This window comes from Ammospiza nelsoni, chromosome Z (genome assembly GCF_027579445.1).
Source record: "Ammospiza nelsoni isolate bAmmNel1 chromosome Z, bAmmNel1.pri, whole genome shotgun sequence".
Classification (NCBI taxonomy): Eukaryota; Metazoa; Chordata; class Aves; order Passeriformes; family Passerellidae; genus Ammospiza; species Ammospiza nelsoni.
The window spans coordinates 43,101,273-43,120,273 of NC_080669.1; the positions used below are offsets into that span (position 1 = coordinate 43,101,273).

Genomic DNA, 19,001 nt, shown 5'->3' on the forward strand with positions numbered 1-19,001 from the left:
ATAATGAGTATTTCCATGTCCACATATGCAATAGTGCCACAAAAAGGCTCCTGTTTTCTTACGTCTGGATAATATTGATGGATCATAGTTGGCTTTGACCAATAATTTCTCAGGTAATTCTTCTCCTGTCAGTTCCACCTGAACTGGTGCTTGAATCAGAAGAAATGTTTCTGAATTTCTTATTTTTTGGTACTTATTTGAGTACCATATAATGCACTCTGAGATAGTCTACTTCATGCCATTTCTTTTACTCCAGACATAACTGTGTCCAGTCTGCTGTGATTAACACACCGCTATGATGTTTTACTTCTGGCCAGGACACTCCTCATTTTTAATACATATCATAAATATATTGTGATCTAGGCCAACACCAATTCTCCAAGACCTCCTTTTCAGTTTATCAGTGCCTTTTTAACAGTGCCTTCAGCTAGGTATTTTTACTTATTTTCACTCAGATTAATGAGCTTGCTCATGTATCTTTCTTTCATACCAGCTTGTAATGTTCCTATGGTACCCTAAAAATGCTTTAGCAAAATTGTAGAATCATAATCTGGGTCAGAAAAGACCTTTGAAGATAAACTAGTTGAACTTCTCTGCTGTGGGTGAGCAGAGACATCTTTCACTAGATCAGATAACTAGAAGTCAGAGGATTCTGACCATCTTTTCTTTCCTACTTTTGCTTCATTACAGATCTATTCTCTATTTTAAATGAGTATAGATGAAACCTACATTAATTCAGCTTTGACTATTATGGCAAAGCAGTGTAGAAGAATAAAAAAGGATCTGAATCTGCAGTACCACTACATGCTTTATGGTTTGATACCAAAAGCTGAGTAATGAGATCACAGGTGCAGTTTAAAAAGGTGGCAGTGACTTCAATAGTAATTTCTATTTAATGATTTGGAGCATGTACCCCACAGTTCTTCAGACTGAGGTATTAGCTATCTGTTTCCAGTTTAACAAAGATAAATATGAAGATAAAATAAAGAAAAGCCTGTCAACATGAAGAAAATCTTGAAGCACATCACTCCATATTGAAATCCAATGCAAAAGAGACTGCATAAATCAAGTACTGCCAACTTGTCAAAGACTTCAACAACTCTCACACCAAAGGCACTGAAGCAGTGCAAGCTCAACATTCTCAGTGTCCTCCATCTTTGTCCTTTTTCTCCTTTTTAAACTATTTTCCTTATTATATGGGACACATCCTAGACACCATAATTTCAGGAAACGAATGCTGGCCGTCAGTCAAATCAAATCTCACCACAGTTTTTTCTCCTTCAGTGTGTATCTAGCTCTCTAGAAATACCCAAAAGAAAACCAGCTTTTACTTGTAAATTGCTCTCAAAGAACTATTAAACTTATTGCCAGTGGAATGTTTCATTAAAATCAACATCACATTATGATTCACAATGGGATATTGGAAGATTGCTAAACTGTACTGCATGAAAGAGAAAAATAGAAATTAAATGGTCAAAATTGTATTGAGGACATGGAGGAAGAGGAAATTGACCTCAATACTTACTTCCACTTTCTTGCATCGAGTTCTTTATCCGAGGTTTACAGGTTCTGGGATAATGACCTCTGCATTCCTTTTTTTGAGAATCATATGCTGCATTTATTCACACTAAAAATTTACCTAAAATAGTTTTGATCTTCATATTTAAGTTTGGCTGTGCATTTACTATTTACTAAAGCTCATTGTTTGTATTACTGAAATCTTTAGCTTTCCTTCACAGAGACAATTTTTTTGGATGCTTTTTAAGTAAGGGAGGAAGGGTGGTACTTTTCCCCAGTCATTTACGACTAAAGTCAAGTTCTAGACAGTTATGAAAGCACTTGAAGAATCCTCCCCCTGCATCAACATTAGACAGTGTCACCACAGAAAAGCAGCCAACTAGTATTTCAGATTTTTGTTAGCACCATGGATTTTACCTTTTTTTTTTTTTAAGGCTTTAACAAGAACAGAAATATGGTTCTGTATTTAAAAGCAACTCTTCTCAAAAGCAAGGGAAAACATGAGATAAAGCATGGAGAGACTTAATAGCTTAGTAATTTTTTTTTTGTGCTGGACTTTATTCTGCACAAATTTACTAAAGATTGTAGAATTGGCTTTTACAAAGTAACTCAGCCCTAAGTCAGTAAGATTTTGAATGTGTATCAGCTGATCACCTTTTGGCACACAATCAGTTCTCCATAGCTCAGATGAGCCCTCTGGACTTATCGTAAAGAAAAGATGAACATCTTTTAGCACTGATTTAAGCTAAAGACAACGATAATTTCAAACATTCAAATACTAAATACATGAAACCCACTTTTTTTCCCCAGATGAAACTCATGGCCTACTTTTCTTCCAATTAACCTGTCCCTCTATACTTGCCCCAATTGCCTTCACACTCACAAAAGCCCAGAGCTGAACAAACACTGAACCCCCAACAAAATTGAAGGGTTCCAATGCCTAAAACACACTTAATTCTACAGCTGCAAATCCTGAAAATATTAATTGAACTCTAGAGCAAGTTAACGCCAAATATTTTAAGATATTTAAAGTTCCCTGATGTCTAAATTTGTAATACTATTTTTTCATAGTATTAGGTGGTTTGATGTTCTCTCACAAGAAAATTAGAATGCAGAAACTTAGAACTCCTCCTTATAACTTACAGCACTGAAGAGCTCAGTTTAAGATGTATTTTTAATTCCTAACAGAATAGAGGTCCATACACTTTTTCAATTGGAAGTAATTTTGTCTTGGATAAATGTGGGCTCCAGGGAGACGAAACAGTATGCCTTGTCACTATACAATAGCTCAGCTGTTAACTTTTTTTGACTTAAATCAGATAGGAACTTCCTGGGGGCACAAACATCAGGTAAAAATCTTTAACCTCCCCAGAAGCCATCAGTTACTATCAGTAGCTATTCCCTACTGAAGGCTAGTGGAAGCAACTTTACTTGCTCTTTCAAAAGTGAGAAGTAGATATCCTGATCAGAAGTGCTTGGTGCTTCAAAAGAAGGTTCAAGGCCAAGGGTCCAAAGTTCAGAGATGCCTCCTTCCAGTCCTAACTGAAATACCTAAACTTAAACACTTCTCCCTTCTCAGCTATTCTGTTAACTGAGAGTCACAGCAAACCAAATACATTGAGGTTGTAGTCAGCTTCTTGCTCATCATGTTTGTTGATATGAACGCTGTTGCAATACAATAAGATACTTTTTGATGTACTCTCTAAAGAGCCCACAGATCACAGAATGGTTCATTTTTAACAGTTATGTCCAAAAAACCTCAGAGATCACAGCAGTGTGTGCTTCACCAAGTACCACCCAAACTACCCTTGAGCTAGAACAGATGCAGACCTCGAACAGTAGCTGCAAAAAAGGGCAGAGTGAAGTTGCCATTTGAAGTAAGCAACTGAAAGTTGTTTACAGGCAAAAATTACATTGCTACATCTAGATGCAGGTCACCTAATGCAAATACTTCTTGATTTTCTCTCAATGCATTTAGTACTAACTTAGTTTATAAGAGGTGCTATATGATCTACGTAATTCAATGCACAGCAAAGAAGGCATAAGCACACAAGAAGGCTTTACTGATTTTTGGCAGACACAAACAGTTTAAATACAAGTTTTGCAATCAAGTCTGATTCAAAGACATTATGAAATAATTCTTAATTTCTTGCTCATGAAGCACAGGTGATTTGCAGTTTGAAAATCTGCAAAAGAGAAGTCTTCAAATGACATTTCAGTTTAGAAAGAGTGTTGTTCCCTGAAGTGCAACTATTTTGCATATTTTTATGTTGAAAATGGGGATTTCCTGACAAAGAGGCTCCCATCTCTGATGTTTCAGTATTTCTGTATTTTTTCTTTTGGCAGCTCTAATGCTTGTGATATGAGCCCTACACATTTTGGGCAGTCTTTCAGTCTTTCATTGTAAGATCCATGTAAACTTGAATTAATAAATCTGTAGCCATGTCTTTGAAAAGATTTATTTCAACACATGCTCACTAAATTGAAGGAAAACCCTGCTCAAGCTGAATGTTCTTAAGTACACACCTTGAGCAGAATTATTTCATTCCTAAGCAGAAGCTCTACACTTACTTTTTTCTTACTTTTTAAAATTGTGTTTCGACAACCTTCTATCAGATGGGTCTTAAAAAAAAACTCTACAAAGCTTGAGACTTTCAGGATCAGGCCCTAAGAGGAATTACTCGTCAGAAAACAGTGTCAACATGTCTCTCTAAAGACTGAAAAATACGAAGTTGCTATAAAAGGCAGAGAATGGTGTCAGCAGGGAGGGAGAGAGCACATGTAATAGAGATAGACTATCTCCAAGCTCACCTGTCCTTGTAGTTTATCACAGTATCAATAATGGCATTCATTTGTTTTGTCAGTTTGGGCGGGTTGGGCGACAACTTCTCTGCAGGAGGTCTGCCTCTTCTTTTCTTTGCTTTCTCTCCATCCTCCTTCCCAGAGTCCTTATCCACGTTTCTTCGTCTCTTTCGCTTCTTAAGCCGGACTTCCTCTTCCATTTCCTCCAAATTGCCGTCTTCAATTGCCTGACAACCATGGATTCAAAAAGTATGATTTTTAAACAAAAGAGATATTGCAAAGGGAAATAACAAACTATATTTAAAAACAACAATAAAAACCCTCTGCAATTCCACAGAATGCAGATAATTTGACTCTAAATGTTCTGTTTATTTACAAACAAGAATACAAGAAACTGACCTATTAGCAATCAAAGAGACACCAAACATTAACTTTTCCTAAGGATCCCACTATAATCTAAACATGTTCTTTTATCTGAACCTTGAATTCTGCACCAAATCACATTTCACACATACTGACCGGGGGTACTGTCTCAGTAAATGTACAGAAAGCATTTTCTCACACCAGTGTCACTTCTGGGTTACACAGTTCCATGCAAAACAGACTTTGATACCACTTGTTTTCAAATAGGACAATCTAAATTGTGCTCAGCTCCCAAAGCCAGTTCACATGCAGTTCTTTGCGCATATGCACAAAAGAGAGATACTTTATGTAGTAACAACTCCTAAGCCTTCAAAGCAACTTTTAAATCACCTAAGCGTTAAAATCATCTCAAAATGTATCATTTTCTTCAGGAATAGGAACCATGAGGTAGGAAGAAGCACTGCCAGTATAGTGGTTTGCTGTAAACAGGACTCATAACATGGGATACATAAAACCCATCCCACAAACTAAACCATACACACAGTCACAGGCAATTAACACTAATTTCAACTGTTTCAATTACCTGGATGTATGCTTTTAACCAGACCCAGCAGCTCTACACAGAGGGAAAAAAACTGCTACAAAAAACCAAACTAGGAATAGAGGGAACCTGTTCACACACGTTATCAGATCCACGTCATAAAGCAAGAAGCTGAACTTTTTGTGATTTGAGAAAGCAAACAAAAGAAATAAAAATACCAGGTCATAAGACAACTGAAATTAAAAATAACAAGTAAAATAAAAGAAAAAAATCTTAAAACTACAGCTCTCTAATTAAAGCTTTCTCAGAACATAACTAATGTTGATATTTGTCGCTTTTGCTTCTCAATATTGCCTTGAGTAGATGCAAATGCTAATCAATCCTTTCTCGTAGCTGAAAGAGCTCTAATCCTAAGGCAATTACCTTCATTTCTCCACAGCACCAAACATGGCTAATATTTATGATCATGTGAGCATAACAATCAATATAAAAAAGTGATTACAGCCTAGACATAATTTTTCTCAATTGTGCACAATGTCTCTTCAAAAACGTTTTGTGAACAAAACCTGATGCACAACACAAAATAACCTGGCATGTTTAAAAAAACAGTGGGATTTTGAAATCTGTTTCCTATGCATCCTCCGATGTGCAAATCCACAGGCAAACACAAAAGCAGAATCCTGTGAGACAGCCGGAAACTAGGCCTTAATAATCAAAAGACAATTTACATCATGCTTCTAGCATTCAGATATTCACTATGAAGGAGGCTCGAGATCTGATGAGTTAGGAAGAAAGAAGAAGGGGAAAAAAAAATCTGCACACAAATTCATTAATATTCATCTGGCTAAAGCAGGACACGCGCTATAAACCACTGAGGCTAATGAAGATTAAGAAAAGAAAATTTCTCTGCATATCTTGGAAGCTAGAAAAGCTAACAATAAATACAGCATGCAAGGCTGTCAACAGTTAATGTCATTGCTCTCCTCAAGCACTCAGTTGTACACTGAAATACGGAGAATACCGACTTTTGATGTGTTACACACCTACACATGCCTGTGATGTAGTTCTACTGAATCTTCAAGACAGCAATGAAAAAGGATATTTACCTTACCACTATCAGCAGGCCGGCTATCGGAAATCACAGTTAGTGGGGATAAAATTAACAAGCCAGCAAAGCAGCGAGCTGCTAGTCTCTTCATCAGCTGATCAGGAAAAAAAAGAGAGCTGGGGAAAGGCTATGTTTTCATATACAAGTAATTTTATTTTACTGAAAATTTAATACTGAAAGGATTGTGGATACTGAAATCTGCTGTTTCATTCTACCTACTACAAGGCCTGAAGCCTTCCTCCTTCAGCTGGTTTTAATATTGACAACTGCTTATCATATTTCTCCCCTTATTACTCTAAGCATTCAAATTAGATTTTTAGCTGATTCTTGTTATTACTTTAATAATAATAGAACAATTAGACAATTTCATGTATGATTTTAAAACTGAAATTGCTTGCATACATTTTAAAGATTCTTCATTACAGAAAATGTATTCCTACTGCCCTACAGAGAACAGATCAAGGTTACTGAAACTGATACAATAACTTATTCTGATTTAAAATAAATAAATAAAAAATAAAACCAACCAAGTAATCATTCTGTTAACTTTGTTAACTTTTTCTGTTAACATTTTTCTGTCCTTCAGAAAACTTCACTTAACTACAAAATATTTATATTTTTGCTTGCTAAACAGATTTTCTACCACCAAAAAGACAATCAGAGTAGTTTTATCATCACAGAATTAATAACATCTCACTTAGAATTCTGCATAAAATTTTTGGTTAGAGTAGGCAGTATTTTGGGAAATAAATATTAGCAAAAAGAAAAGATAAAAGCTGGGATTTTTAAAAATATTACATATAGCAATTTAGTAAAGACAAATGATAAAAATAAAACCCAAGTAAACTAACATATACTCTTGCACTCTTAAAATCAGTAGCTAGCAGGTAGCAAAGGAAGTCTTAGCAAATTACAAAGCTATCATCAAACATTAAACTTTCTATTTAGCCAGTAATAAATCAATCAATTACTATATTAAATTTTCAAAACTTCCATGTATCAATGTAAACTCAGACAGCTTTAAGGTCTTAGTGACCCCACTAGAAAATCATTTTGACAATACAAGCAGTACAGAAATGTTGCTATTACAACTCTTAACATTTGTTCTCAAGAGACAAATTTGTATTTTGTACATTAACAATGACATTTAAAACTAAACCTACATGCTTTATTTCGTCTTAAAACTGTATCATATGAATCAATTATCAGCAGATCGGTTAATGCTCTGTGCATATATCTACACATATGATCCAAGCATGTGGGTATCAGCAGCAACATATTTATTAAGCAAATTCATCTGACTGAGCTCTTTGTTAAAAAAGCTTACTATTCCAGGCCCTAAGTGCCACACTGAAGAGAATGCCCTTCCAAACCTTTACCAGTACGATTATGATACAAATCTCAGGCAGAAATCTCCAGTTTGTGACAGATGATGGGCTGTGTGAGAGTGCAAAATAAGACAGACATCTCCCATGTTCAAATGCCTCTGGATTAGTGAGGCATTGAACAGCAAGGAAGTCAAGGAAAATAGTACACAAATAAAAATTTAACACTTTCCTTCCATTAAGGAAACTGGACAGAACAGTACCAAAAGAAGTCTGTACACCTCATTTTTTTCACAGACAGCTGTAAAAATTTAATGTCAAATTTTGTAAGTTGTCAGGCATCTCATGAAAGGCAAATACACCAGTGAAATATGAGGACCCTGCGTTAAGTTCTGTACTGACAAAATGTTCCTGCCTTTCTGACGCATATTGCTGTAACTTAGTCCATGTACACAAACCAATTTCATTTCTAAAGAGGCAAGAGCACACTTATGGATTAAAGAAATCAAACTGTCTTCTTCCAAAAAGAAGCTTCCACCTCCCAAGAGCAAATATATATTTTTCAGGAGGCAAGCAGAAGTTACTTCTGAGACACTGTGACTCCCTATTGCTGCTTGCAATTAGATTTTCATCTTTCCTAAAGAAGAGCTGTTTTGAGGTAGAAGCATTGTTAGGGAACATCGTTACAACATTGATACCTGAGCTCCAAACATAAAAAAGTAAGGATAAAATGCAAACTGTTTATTTTCTCCATTTGAAAGACAGGATACTACATATGTATTCTTCTGTTGGTGATAATACAGCACTGTGTCTCAACACCTTTTCAAATCAGAATTACAGATGCAAATAAGGATTTAGTACTAACAGCTCAGTTTTGTTTCACGACTGTTCTGCAAGTCAGTAACTGCGTAGGCCTTATACAACTAATATGTTTTAAAATAATTTTACAGGAATCAGGTAACTCAAGTGTGGTCGCAGAGTGAATTAATGGAGGTGCTCACATAAAATCAGCTTTGGTGTCTAAGGCCTGTCTCATTTAGATGGTGAAATACTGCAGCACATAATTACTTTTCCTTTGACTGGAGATAACTAGGTAACTAGAAAATTGAGACATAGTGAAAGCTATCAGTACTACAGTCTAAAAACTGGACACAGAGCAGAAGTGGCACAGAGCCATATATTAAGTCTGCTTGAAGCTGTTCAGATGAAACAGAACATGAGTACAGGACATGCAAACTCTTTCTGTGTCCCTCTCCAATTTTACCTTAATGAGATGAACATTCAGAAAACTTGCTGCATCCCTCAACATCAATGCCCTGTGCCTCTCCAACTTGCAAAGTTGAAAGATAGTTATTCTAACTAACATGTAAAGAAATACCCTAGCATTGTAATTAAACTCAGTATTTCAAGAGAAAGCACTTAAACATAGGTGAACAGAAAAAGCCCACACCATCTTACCAAATCCCTGAACATAAATACTAACCCCATCACACAAAATCTCCAAAAGAATGAGCTTTTTTGGGAACAACAAGTAACTTAACAGGGCATTTTAGTGACTATTGGCCAAAAGGCACTAAGGTTTAGTGCTTTAGGGCTGTTAAGCACTTAAAACCAAAAAACATGTCACCAGTGCAGTAATGAACAGCAGATGATGCTTTGCAAAATGAAGTTCACATTTATGACATTAGAAGACAAGAAAGGAAGAAAAGAAACCTAGGGACAGCTGACAATAAACACCAAAAACCCTAAAATGACATCTACCTAGCCTTACCAATTTCTCTCTTCAACATGATCCTTCTTGGAATATTGTATTGGTGTTCCAAAAAAAGTTTTCCTCTTTTGCCTTTTTTTTTGTTGGTGGTGGTTTTTTTTTTTTTTTTTGTTTTTTGTTTTTTTGTTTTTTTCTGTCTTGCTCTGTCTGAAATACTTCCATTCTTTATTTTACATTTGTCCTCAGATTAAATCTGGCAACCAATGAAGATTTCAACTTTTCACTCTGCAGTTCACATTCTTAAATAGATCTCTTCAAAATCCAGTTCTCTTGCTTGTTTTTTTACAAATAACATTCCTGACATCTGGGACTGCTTCTAATTTTCACATCAGAATTGTTTCTAAGCTCTGTACATCAAGTTTCCTTACATCGTAATTGTATCTTGCTATGCAACAACATAGAGGTCGGTATACTAGATAAAGACTGCGAGGAAAAATGATTTTAACACTTGGCAATTAGATTAAAGGGCTTAAGATATTCTATCAACAGTGCAATCAATACACACATGAAAATAATTTTAAAGGTTGGTGAAGAGTTATTTTAATTCAATTTCACCTCCTTGTTGACTATTACTGCACAACAGACTCACCAGTCTAGTTTTTCTGAGACTAAAACAGAATACAGACCACAATCTGTCAAAGGCAAAGAATTTGTGATTACATCCAGTTTCAACTTGCTTTCATCAAAGTATTGTTTTTTCTAAAAGCTCAAAATACAGTTATTGAAAAAACATATCAACTTGTAATACACAGTCTTCTCAGAGAGGCTGAAATTCCATCAAATACGGTAAATGAGTTCTTCAGCCATATGTTCACCAAGCAAGAGTCTGTGTCGTCACATCACTGAAACTAGCATCTTTTTAAGAAGTGTGAGAAAATAGACTGTTTTCTGTTTTGGATTTGAAAATTATTAAAAGTTGCCCAATTATTTCCACTGAAACTCCAGCTGCCTATATTTAATTAGACATTAAGGAGAACAATAATGTAAATTATAGGTTTTTCCTAAATTCTGATTCAAAGACTGATGACAAAATGCTCTGACACAACCATGCAAAAATATGAGTTATCTTTAAAGAGAAATGGCCTCAACCAAAGCAATAAAGCATAATATTAAAAAAAAAAGGTAATGACTTAAAATATTAATAGGATCAAATCTTTTATCATCAGTGTTTTCTTTTGGGTGTGAGAATATTTTTTCAGGTCAAATATCCTAGTATTTCATCTTGATATAAGATACCTTAGTGCAGAAGCTCCACCTTTAATATGATAATTATGAAGTAAAGCATCATGCAGAGCCAGCACTGATAAACTCTCAGTTATGACAAAACCCACTGACAAGTACGTAAAATTTTCTTCTGTTCAAAAGTGAAATCTTGTTAAAAAGAAATTTTAAAAAATCTGTAATTAGTCTCATTTGTCCCTCTCCCAAAAGGCAAACAGGGATGTTAAACGGAACTTCTCAAGCTGATTTTGCACCAATGAGATTTTCAAAAACTTTGGGGACAGAGAAATTGAAGAGCACAATTAACTACTCATGATACCAGGACCCCACTGCTTGTCTACTCAGTGAGCAATGGAAGTGCTCCGTTAGAGGGAAGGAATTGGGTTATAGAAAGAAACAACTGTATCATGCTGACTATAAAGATACTTTATTCAAAAAATCAGAGCACTGAGAAAATACATACTCAATGTGTCAAGACCCTGAATGTGAAACTACTCAAAAATCATCACTATTCTGTGGTCTATATTTACTTAGCCATACTCTGAGAAGATCTAAAGGTCTGCCAATTGTCTTCTACAATGGTCTTCTTTTCAAAATGTCTTGCTAAAAAGACTTAAATTCAAAAACCTCTTGACCAAGCCAACCTCATCTAGGAGCAACAGAAAATGAGAGAAGAATCTAAAATAACTCTATGCCAGAAATATTGATATCATCCTCTTACTCTTTATCATTGAACTGTTTTGTTGTGGTGGGGTTTTTTGTTCATGTTTCCCAAACCTTCTTCCTGTCATTTTAGAAAGCTAGATAACCTGCTGAAGAATTCTTGTCACTTACAGTAATAGTAATAAATACACTTATGAACACAGGGGTAAAAACTCTCTCCTTCATGACTGGAGGACAATTAATAATGGAGTTGTGAAATATTCGGCAGGAAAATTTCCAGACGATAAACAAACATATTCCAAAAGGGATCTTACAATCTCTCAAATACAAGGTATCCTGAGTATTTCAGATTGCCTTCATATAGTACAGAACTTTAGAGCAAATTGATAACTCAAAGACTAAATACTGTTAGCAGACTGGTTCTGGAAATACTTGCAGGTATCTTTGGAAGTATGATTGGAAGTAAAATTGAGAGATTGAGTGAGATATAACTAACTTAAAAAGACACTGGAAGACTGTAAAGAAAATACTGCAGGCATGTTTCCCAGCTTTGGATTTACAAGCAATCCATCTTGAAGTAAAATCTAAGCCATGACAGAAATGTCTCATTTTATCCCCCTTTATTTTGCTCACTATGTCAGAGATACAGGTGCTTGTTGCATAGAAAAGATTCTGGAGCATTTAGTGACTGGTGCTACTCAGTGAGAAAGTGTAAATAGGGAAGGTTTCCCCCTTTTTTAATTTTATCAGTCTTATTAAGAATTCTGATTCAGGAAAGCCTACTACAGGAATGTAGTGAACTCTATACTGACAAAGGCATTGTGAGATAACTGGTACTAGAGTTATGCTTTTTCTTAACCAAGTACATTATCTTCCCAACACAAGGGGCAAGGAAAGTTAATTGCATGAGAAAATCACCTTTTCTGATGGGCATCAGGAGAAGGTGGGTGGCAGGGGGTGGTGGTGGTGGTATCTTTTCTCATTTTTTCCTAAATTCTTTTAAAATAATAAGCTTGGAATTTAGTCAGCATTAAACACGTTTCTGTCTGAGAACAGATGTTATTTCCCTGGCCTCTCAAAAGTTTAGAAAGAAAATAGTAATAGCTTGTAATAGCTTAGTTTTTACTGAGGGTTTTGCTTCAAGAACTTACTTCCTTCTTTGGTCTAAAATAAATCTTTTACTGGAGGGATTTATTGCCCTGTTGTTCTTCTGAGGTAATTTTTAAATTTAATTTTTAACGATTTGCTAAAATAGTTTATGAATTAGTTCAGAACTCATGAACAAAGCTTAATTTAGTAGTATTGCTTTTAGCACCTACACTCCATTCAGGCTCACAGACAAATGTCATAGAAGAGGAGGAAATATGCTGCAATGAAGTTATGGAAATACTCATCAATAATAACCACATTCAAGAACAAAGAGGAATTCAGCATTCCAAGGATTTATCATCTCCTACTAAGGTTAAGACGTCGTTTGCTTTACAAGGGAGATCATGCATACAAAACCTATCAGAAACACACTTATATCTGACTACTTAGAAATAAATAGTTATTCAGGATGACTTCTTTTCCAAGTTCTGAGGCAAGTATTTACACCTGTGTTGTATCCCACATTTCGCAAAATACTGTTAGTGTTGCAGGTTTTTGAGTAATTTTAAGCAATGTTAATTTGTCTTTTTCCCTTGACATTTACCTTTTTATAAACATGACATCCTTTTGTTGTGGAAAAAGAAGGAAATCTTTACTTCACAATGTCTACTGGCAGACTAGCAGTGTGGATGAGGTTTGCAGCTCATAATGCTAACAACTAAAGATTTCTTCTGTTTGATTTTACTCCTAATGAAAAAGATTTTTAAAATTCAATTTGAGAATGGGAATTAATGGATTTTTAAAAATTATTTTTGAAAAAATGTCCAGGTGTTTAGCCCTTCTTCATTCAAAAAAAATTGTCTCCTTTATCTTCTAAGACCCTACTAATTAATCAGAAAAATACCTGGTATAAAGACAGGGTTTATACCCTCATCAGACCAGCTCTTTGCAAAGAAACTGCAGTCTTGGCACTTTCCAGGACATTTGCTTCCACTGATCATTGCAAATATTTGCGGCAACAGGCATCTGCTCTATGGTAAAGATAAAACCGACAATTCTAAGCACTGGAAAAAGTAAGAAGCCATTACAAACTCTCTTGTTCTGTGACATACTCAACAGCAGGACACCGTATGTTAGAGTGTTTCCTATGAAGAACAGAATGCCTTTTCTTCCATTATGGAAACAACAGGTGAGGACTAAAACAAAAAGGGATACTGAGCAGATTTCCAGCATGAAATCACTAATTTTGAGATAAATCAGTAGTGTTACAATAAGTGAACTATTTACCTCTCACATAAACAGATATTCAGGGGTGCCTTCTAAACTGCTCAGAAAAACAGTAGAAGTTTTCTCTCTTTTTGATTAAAAGAATAATAGACTAACACAAGGCTTCTAATTTAAAGATGAGCATAAATTTTCTCTGCCCTGAAACCCATGGCTCTTAATGATATAACAAGAGAAGTCTATGGTACAAAGCTTAAACTGGCATTTTTACATATGTCGAAATAAACTCAGCTACTGCCAACAGTCAAACAATCAAATATTTTCATTCACATGTTCTTCTTTCTTATATTTAAGTATATTCACATATTCTTAAACATAATCTTTTATTTCAAGTTTAAAATGTGAAACAGTAAATGGGAGCAAAATTGAGAAAATAAACTCAAAACAAAACAGATAAAGTATCTTGCACAAAATAAATACATGAGGAAAAAAAGTAACACCGTTCAGAAACCATTATAGATTAATTATTTTTCAATGGATGTTCACAGATCTCTTGTATCTACTTATTCGCAGAAAACAGCTTAAGAATTTTTGCAATAACACGGGAAATTTGGTTTAAACATCTATCATTATTAATATAAGTACTGCAAGGCAATTAAGAATGGGAAGCACACAGTGTTAAAATAGCATGACATGACATAAACATACTTTAAGAGATTAGAATACTCACTTCCTGTGCCAAAAGAGGAAAATATTTATAGAAATAGATTGTAGTTAAATAACAAATACTATGAGGTGTCCCTTTATGACAATTCCAGTATCGTTTTTTAATAATTGAGAAGAATTTGGAGGAAGACTGCATGGAATGAAACTAAGTAAAACTTTGGAAAAGTTGCTGAAAAAAAGCTAAAATCTTTTATGTATTTTATATCAAAACAGTATGTTGTGATGCTACCTTTGAGCACTGATGCAGTGAGTTCCATGTCCTCAGGATGCTTCTGAAGGTGCAGTTATATGACCATGCCAGGACTCACAGTAGATCCTGACCCTTTAATATGCATATTACAACCTAGAAGTAAAAATCTAGCATGACCAGTATCTGTCTAGAAGGCTTTTTTGTTCTTTTGGGGTAAGTTGCATTGCAAATCACAGTCTGATGAGCATGAACTATTACCTACAAGCAATACAAAAAATTCTTGAAAAGCCGATGACTTAAGAGTACATGAAGTTTCTCAACAAAATGACGTATAGTATAGTATAGTATAGTATAGTATAGTATAGTATAGTGCATATACAAAAAACTAAAGAAAGGCTGTAAGCAACAACAAAGTCCTTGGTTCTGCATTTGAAACCCAGCTAAAAATGTCAGATGCCTCTGAAAAGAACACATGATGAATAGCCATGGAGCTATGATCTGTAACTTGCTAAACATGCAAATTTCAGAGTATGGGACAAAATTACATGGTTGTGGTTACTCACAAGTTTTTGTAGGATTTTTTTTAAGGTTAAAGTTTTACCACTAAAATAAGTAAGTACTGTACTCATCAAGCAGGGTGCTTCACGATGACTCAGGAAGCTGACAGTCACGACATGCCTAAGCATTGGCTGAATAGTTTTTGAGAAATTCAGACTGAAACCTCTGTGTTCTTCCGTATCTGTTAAGTTAGTACTTCCATACTTGTTTACTTACAAGAGAAGACAAATTGCTATCATTTAAGTTGCTACAGAAGTAGTTTCTATAGAAGAAGCAGAGCTCTGCATACATACACCAATCTATCAGAAGAATTATTTTGCCTATATGCATACTGCATAAAAAACATCAGCATACAGCCTTCCATCACCTGCTCAGGTCTACCTTCAGAAGACAGCCTTTTACAATAACGGTCTTACAATTTTCCTCTGATGACAAGACAAAATATTAAATGGCTCCCTTTTCACAGAGTGAATAAATACTTCGGCCAAAATATACACTTTGAAGGTATGGGTAATTACCTGTGTCACAAATGCAAATCAACATACGAAAATGTAATGTCTTTTTAAAAATTAAAATTAAAAAACTGATATGTGACAGAAGGTTAGCTACCATACCACCCCCACCATTGTTACTTTCAAGTCATGTCAGAGAACATAACAATACAGTGGACCCAAATATTAAAATGTTTGCCGCTTCTTGTTCCATTGTCATATATGCCCCCAGCAACAACAATCCTTTAGACTTCAAATGCAGACTTTGGTTCACGTGGGTTTTGTGAATTACTTAATAGCTGGTTTTATTTCAGTTTTAGAGTCATAGAATATCCTGAGTTGGAAGAGTTCAACTCCTGGCCCTGCACAGGAGAACCAGAAGAATCACACCACATGCCTGAGAGCGTGCAAATGCTGCTTGAGCTCTATCAGGCTTGGTAACCACTTCCCTGGGGAGTCTCTTCTAGTATGTAAACACCTTCTGCATGAAGAACCTTTTCATAATACATCTAAACCTCCCCTGACACAACTTCAGGTCATTCCCTCAGGTCTTGCCACTGGTCACCACAGAGAAGAGACCAGTGTCTCTCCTTCCTCTTCCCTTTACAACTAAGTTATAACTGCAATGAGGTCTCACCTCAATCTCCTTCAGGCAGTTGATCAGAATTTTGAACTTCCATGTAAGGAGTATTTCTGGCATCTTAACCACAGGGACTAATTCTTCTTCTGAAAAATTTTGCACTTGAAACAGTAATAATTTAACAAAACATGAAACCCAGATTTTTAACTCGCAACTTCCAGGCTATATCAACTTGGTATGTCAGAGGATACAGCTATTTCAAAGAAAATTAAGTTTATTTTATTCTAATGCCAAGAGTACTCCCCACATTTTTTTAAAGTAAGTATGTATTTGGCATTACTATTTAAGGTTATCTAGAGGAGAACACATGTACAGTTACACTTCAAGGCATGTTAATATGTGTTATGGTACTTTACATGTAACATTATATAGTCAAAATCAGACTGAAATAAAAAGAATCCTATGAAAATATGACACTGTTTTACTGGTAGGTACTCCTCATAAACAGCTGTTCAGATTTCCTGACTTGAAAGACTTTATCAAAAAACAAAATCAAACAATAAAATTTCTTTATGGAGAATATCTCTGAAGAAGAAGCATTTAAGAAGCATTTCAAAGTACTTTTTTAGTTTCCAAAATTAATACTCTTGACCCTGATTCCACATTCTGAGAAAAGACAAGAGAATTTCTGATAAAGTCACACAGCGTGATCAGGCTCTTTCCCTTAGAAACTAACAAAGCTATCCTGCCAAAATAGTGAACCAAAGCTATCAGGTAGATGCATTTAATTCCCTCTCATCCATAAAAAACCCAAGAAAATACCCTTTCTGCTTCACTAGTTTTAAATTCACTACAATGTGAAAGTACCCTTTTTTCCTTTTCTTAAATAGATTCTGAATTGAATTTAATGGAAAGGACATGAAAGATAGATAGTAAGTATACCAAATACAAAAATGTTTCAATGAGGCCTTGAAGTCATATGCAATTTTATAACCTTTCAAAAAGCAGCTTCCACATGCATAAAACTTATCTAATATTCACAGTGAATATTAGAAAACAGTACCTGGAGCATTCTGATGATCACTGGTCATAAAATAGACAACACCCTAGGATGATGAACTTTTTCATCTTCCAGTAACAGTCGCTTACATGTGACTTTTTTTTCTCGTACAGCTTAACAAATTCAATTGCATCTGCAATTCAATACTACAGAGCACGGTTTAGATTAAAATGCAATTTTCTTCAAATGTCCTGTGCAAATACTCACTTGATTGTGAAACAGGTTTAGCAGCAACTCAGGAAACTGCAACTGCAACCAGTAATATTACAGAGTAGAAACAAAGAGAGAAAATCAGGGGTGCAGGGGTATTATGCACATAAACTACTCAGATAAAATATCCACTGGGTAAAACCTTTTTTTTCCCCTCTGTCTATGAATTTCAGCCTCCAATACTGACTAAAATCACTACAGACTGCAATACTAATTCTACACACAGGTATTTCAGTACTTAATGTAGGAAGGCCTAAACAACAGGCCCTGTGGCAAAGCTGACCTCTAGACAAACTCTTCAACCAAAAGTCATGTGTATCATTAATCGGTGAAGCATTATTAGCAATATCATATATGTACCTGCTCGCTGGTGAAACACATATTTACCTTTCTGTATTTAGAAACAGGACAAGACCACATCTGGCCTTGTTTGTGGGCGAAGGATCAAAGACAACTCCCCTGGCTCCTCCTTGAGCCTTGGCCAGGCTTTGGGAGAAACCCAACAGGAGGATAAAACCTGATGTGTCTGTATTAGAAGTAATGGTAGCTTGCTTATTATAAAAGCTGGGGAACTCTCACAGCAAAGTCAGAAGCCTCATTGCCTGCAAGGTGGATGCACCACAGGATTTCCCAGCTGCTGGACATGGTTTTCCAGTCCTTCACTCTGACACCTTCCCTGGGCTGATATGTAGATCTGGATGAAGGATAAAGCAGGGTAACTGTAACCTTTTTTAATCACTATAAGCAATTTTTGTAGTTATGATTAGATGCATTGCTTAGCTTATCCTTTTGTGATTCTTTGCAGTTTTGCATTATAGAACACTACACTATCCCTTAAGTTGGTATCTGTCTCTGACCCTAGCCATCAGCACAACACTACTGTAAAATCAAATTCCACTACCCCAGTTTACAAAAATATGTCTTAAAATACCTTCCTAGTATTGATTCTGAAGTTATATATATAGAACTGAAGCTGTCTAAGAAAACACAAACCTACTTGAAAAGTTCTAGTAATTTATACCAAGTTATACCAACAAATCAACCCAAATTTACTATCTCTGCTATCAAACCTGTTAACGGACTATTATAAAGTGTGTAAAATCAAAAATGTAAAGTTCCAGTTGGTAAGGAAACAGTTAAAAACACACCAAAAATTTTTCCTGCTAGGCAGTTTATTATACCATGTAACTTTAATAAACATAAACAAAATTTATGTCTATGTTAAACAGTATCATCAGATATTTCATATGAGTGAAAGCCAGCACTGTTTTTCTTTAAGTAAGACTGACTAATTACAAACCAAATGCATGAATTTCACTTACAATTTTTAAATTAGCAAAACAAGCATAACTTTTACATGTCTGCCTGACATAAATGAGATGCTGTTAATTTTGTAATCAGGTATGCTTCCCTGATCAGCATATAAAGCTATTTCAAATTAACAAGGACAACTAGAGACTACAACTTTATTTATGTCACCTAGCCAGCAATTAAACTGCATGAGAAGCTGAAACCAGATGCAAGAGTCTTGAGGGTCTTTTACTGACTCAAATAAATCCTG

At 35.3% G+C, this 19,001-nt stretch overlaps 1 protein-coding gene across 3 annotated transcripts in view; it reads right to left on the minus strand.

Moving 5' to 3' along the window:
* The window catches only part of SMARCA2 (SWI/SNF related, matrix associated, actin dependent regulator of chromatin, subfamily a, member 2), a 115,914-nt gene that overhangs the window by 14,815 nt on the left and 82,098 nt on the right, over positions 1-19,001 (minus strand). For all 3 annotated transcript variants that reach the window (XM_059491720.1, XM_059491721.1, XM_059491722.1), the window contains exon 29: positions 4,330-4,547. In XM_059491720.1, coding sequence (XP_059347703.1) covers positions 4,330-4,547 — 218 coding nt within the window. The remainder of the gene's footprint in view (positions 1-4,329; positions 4,548-19,001) is intronic.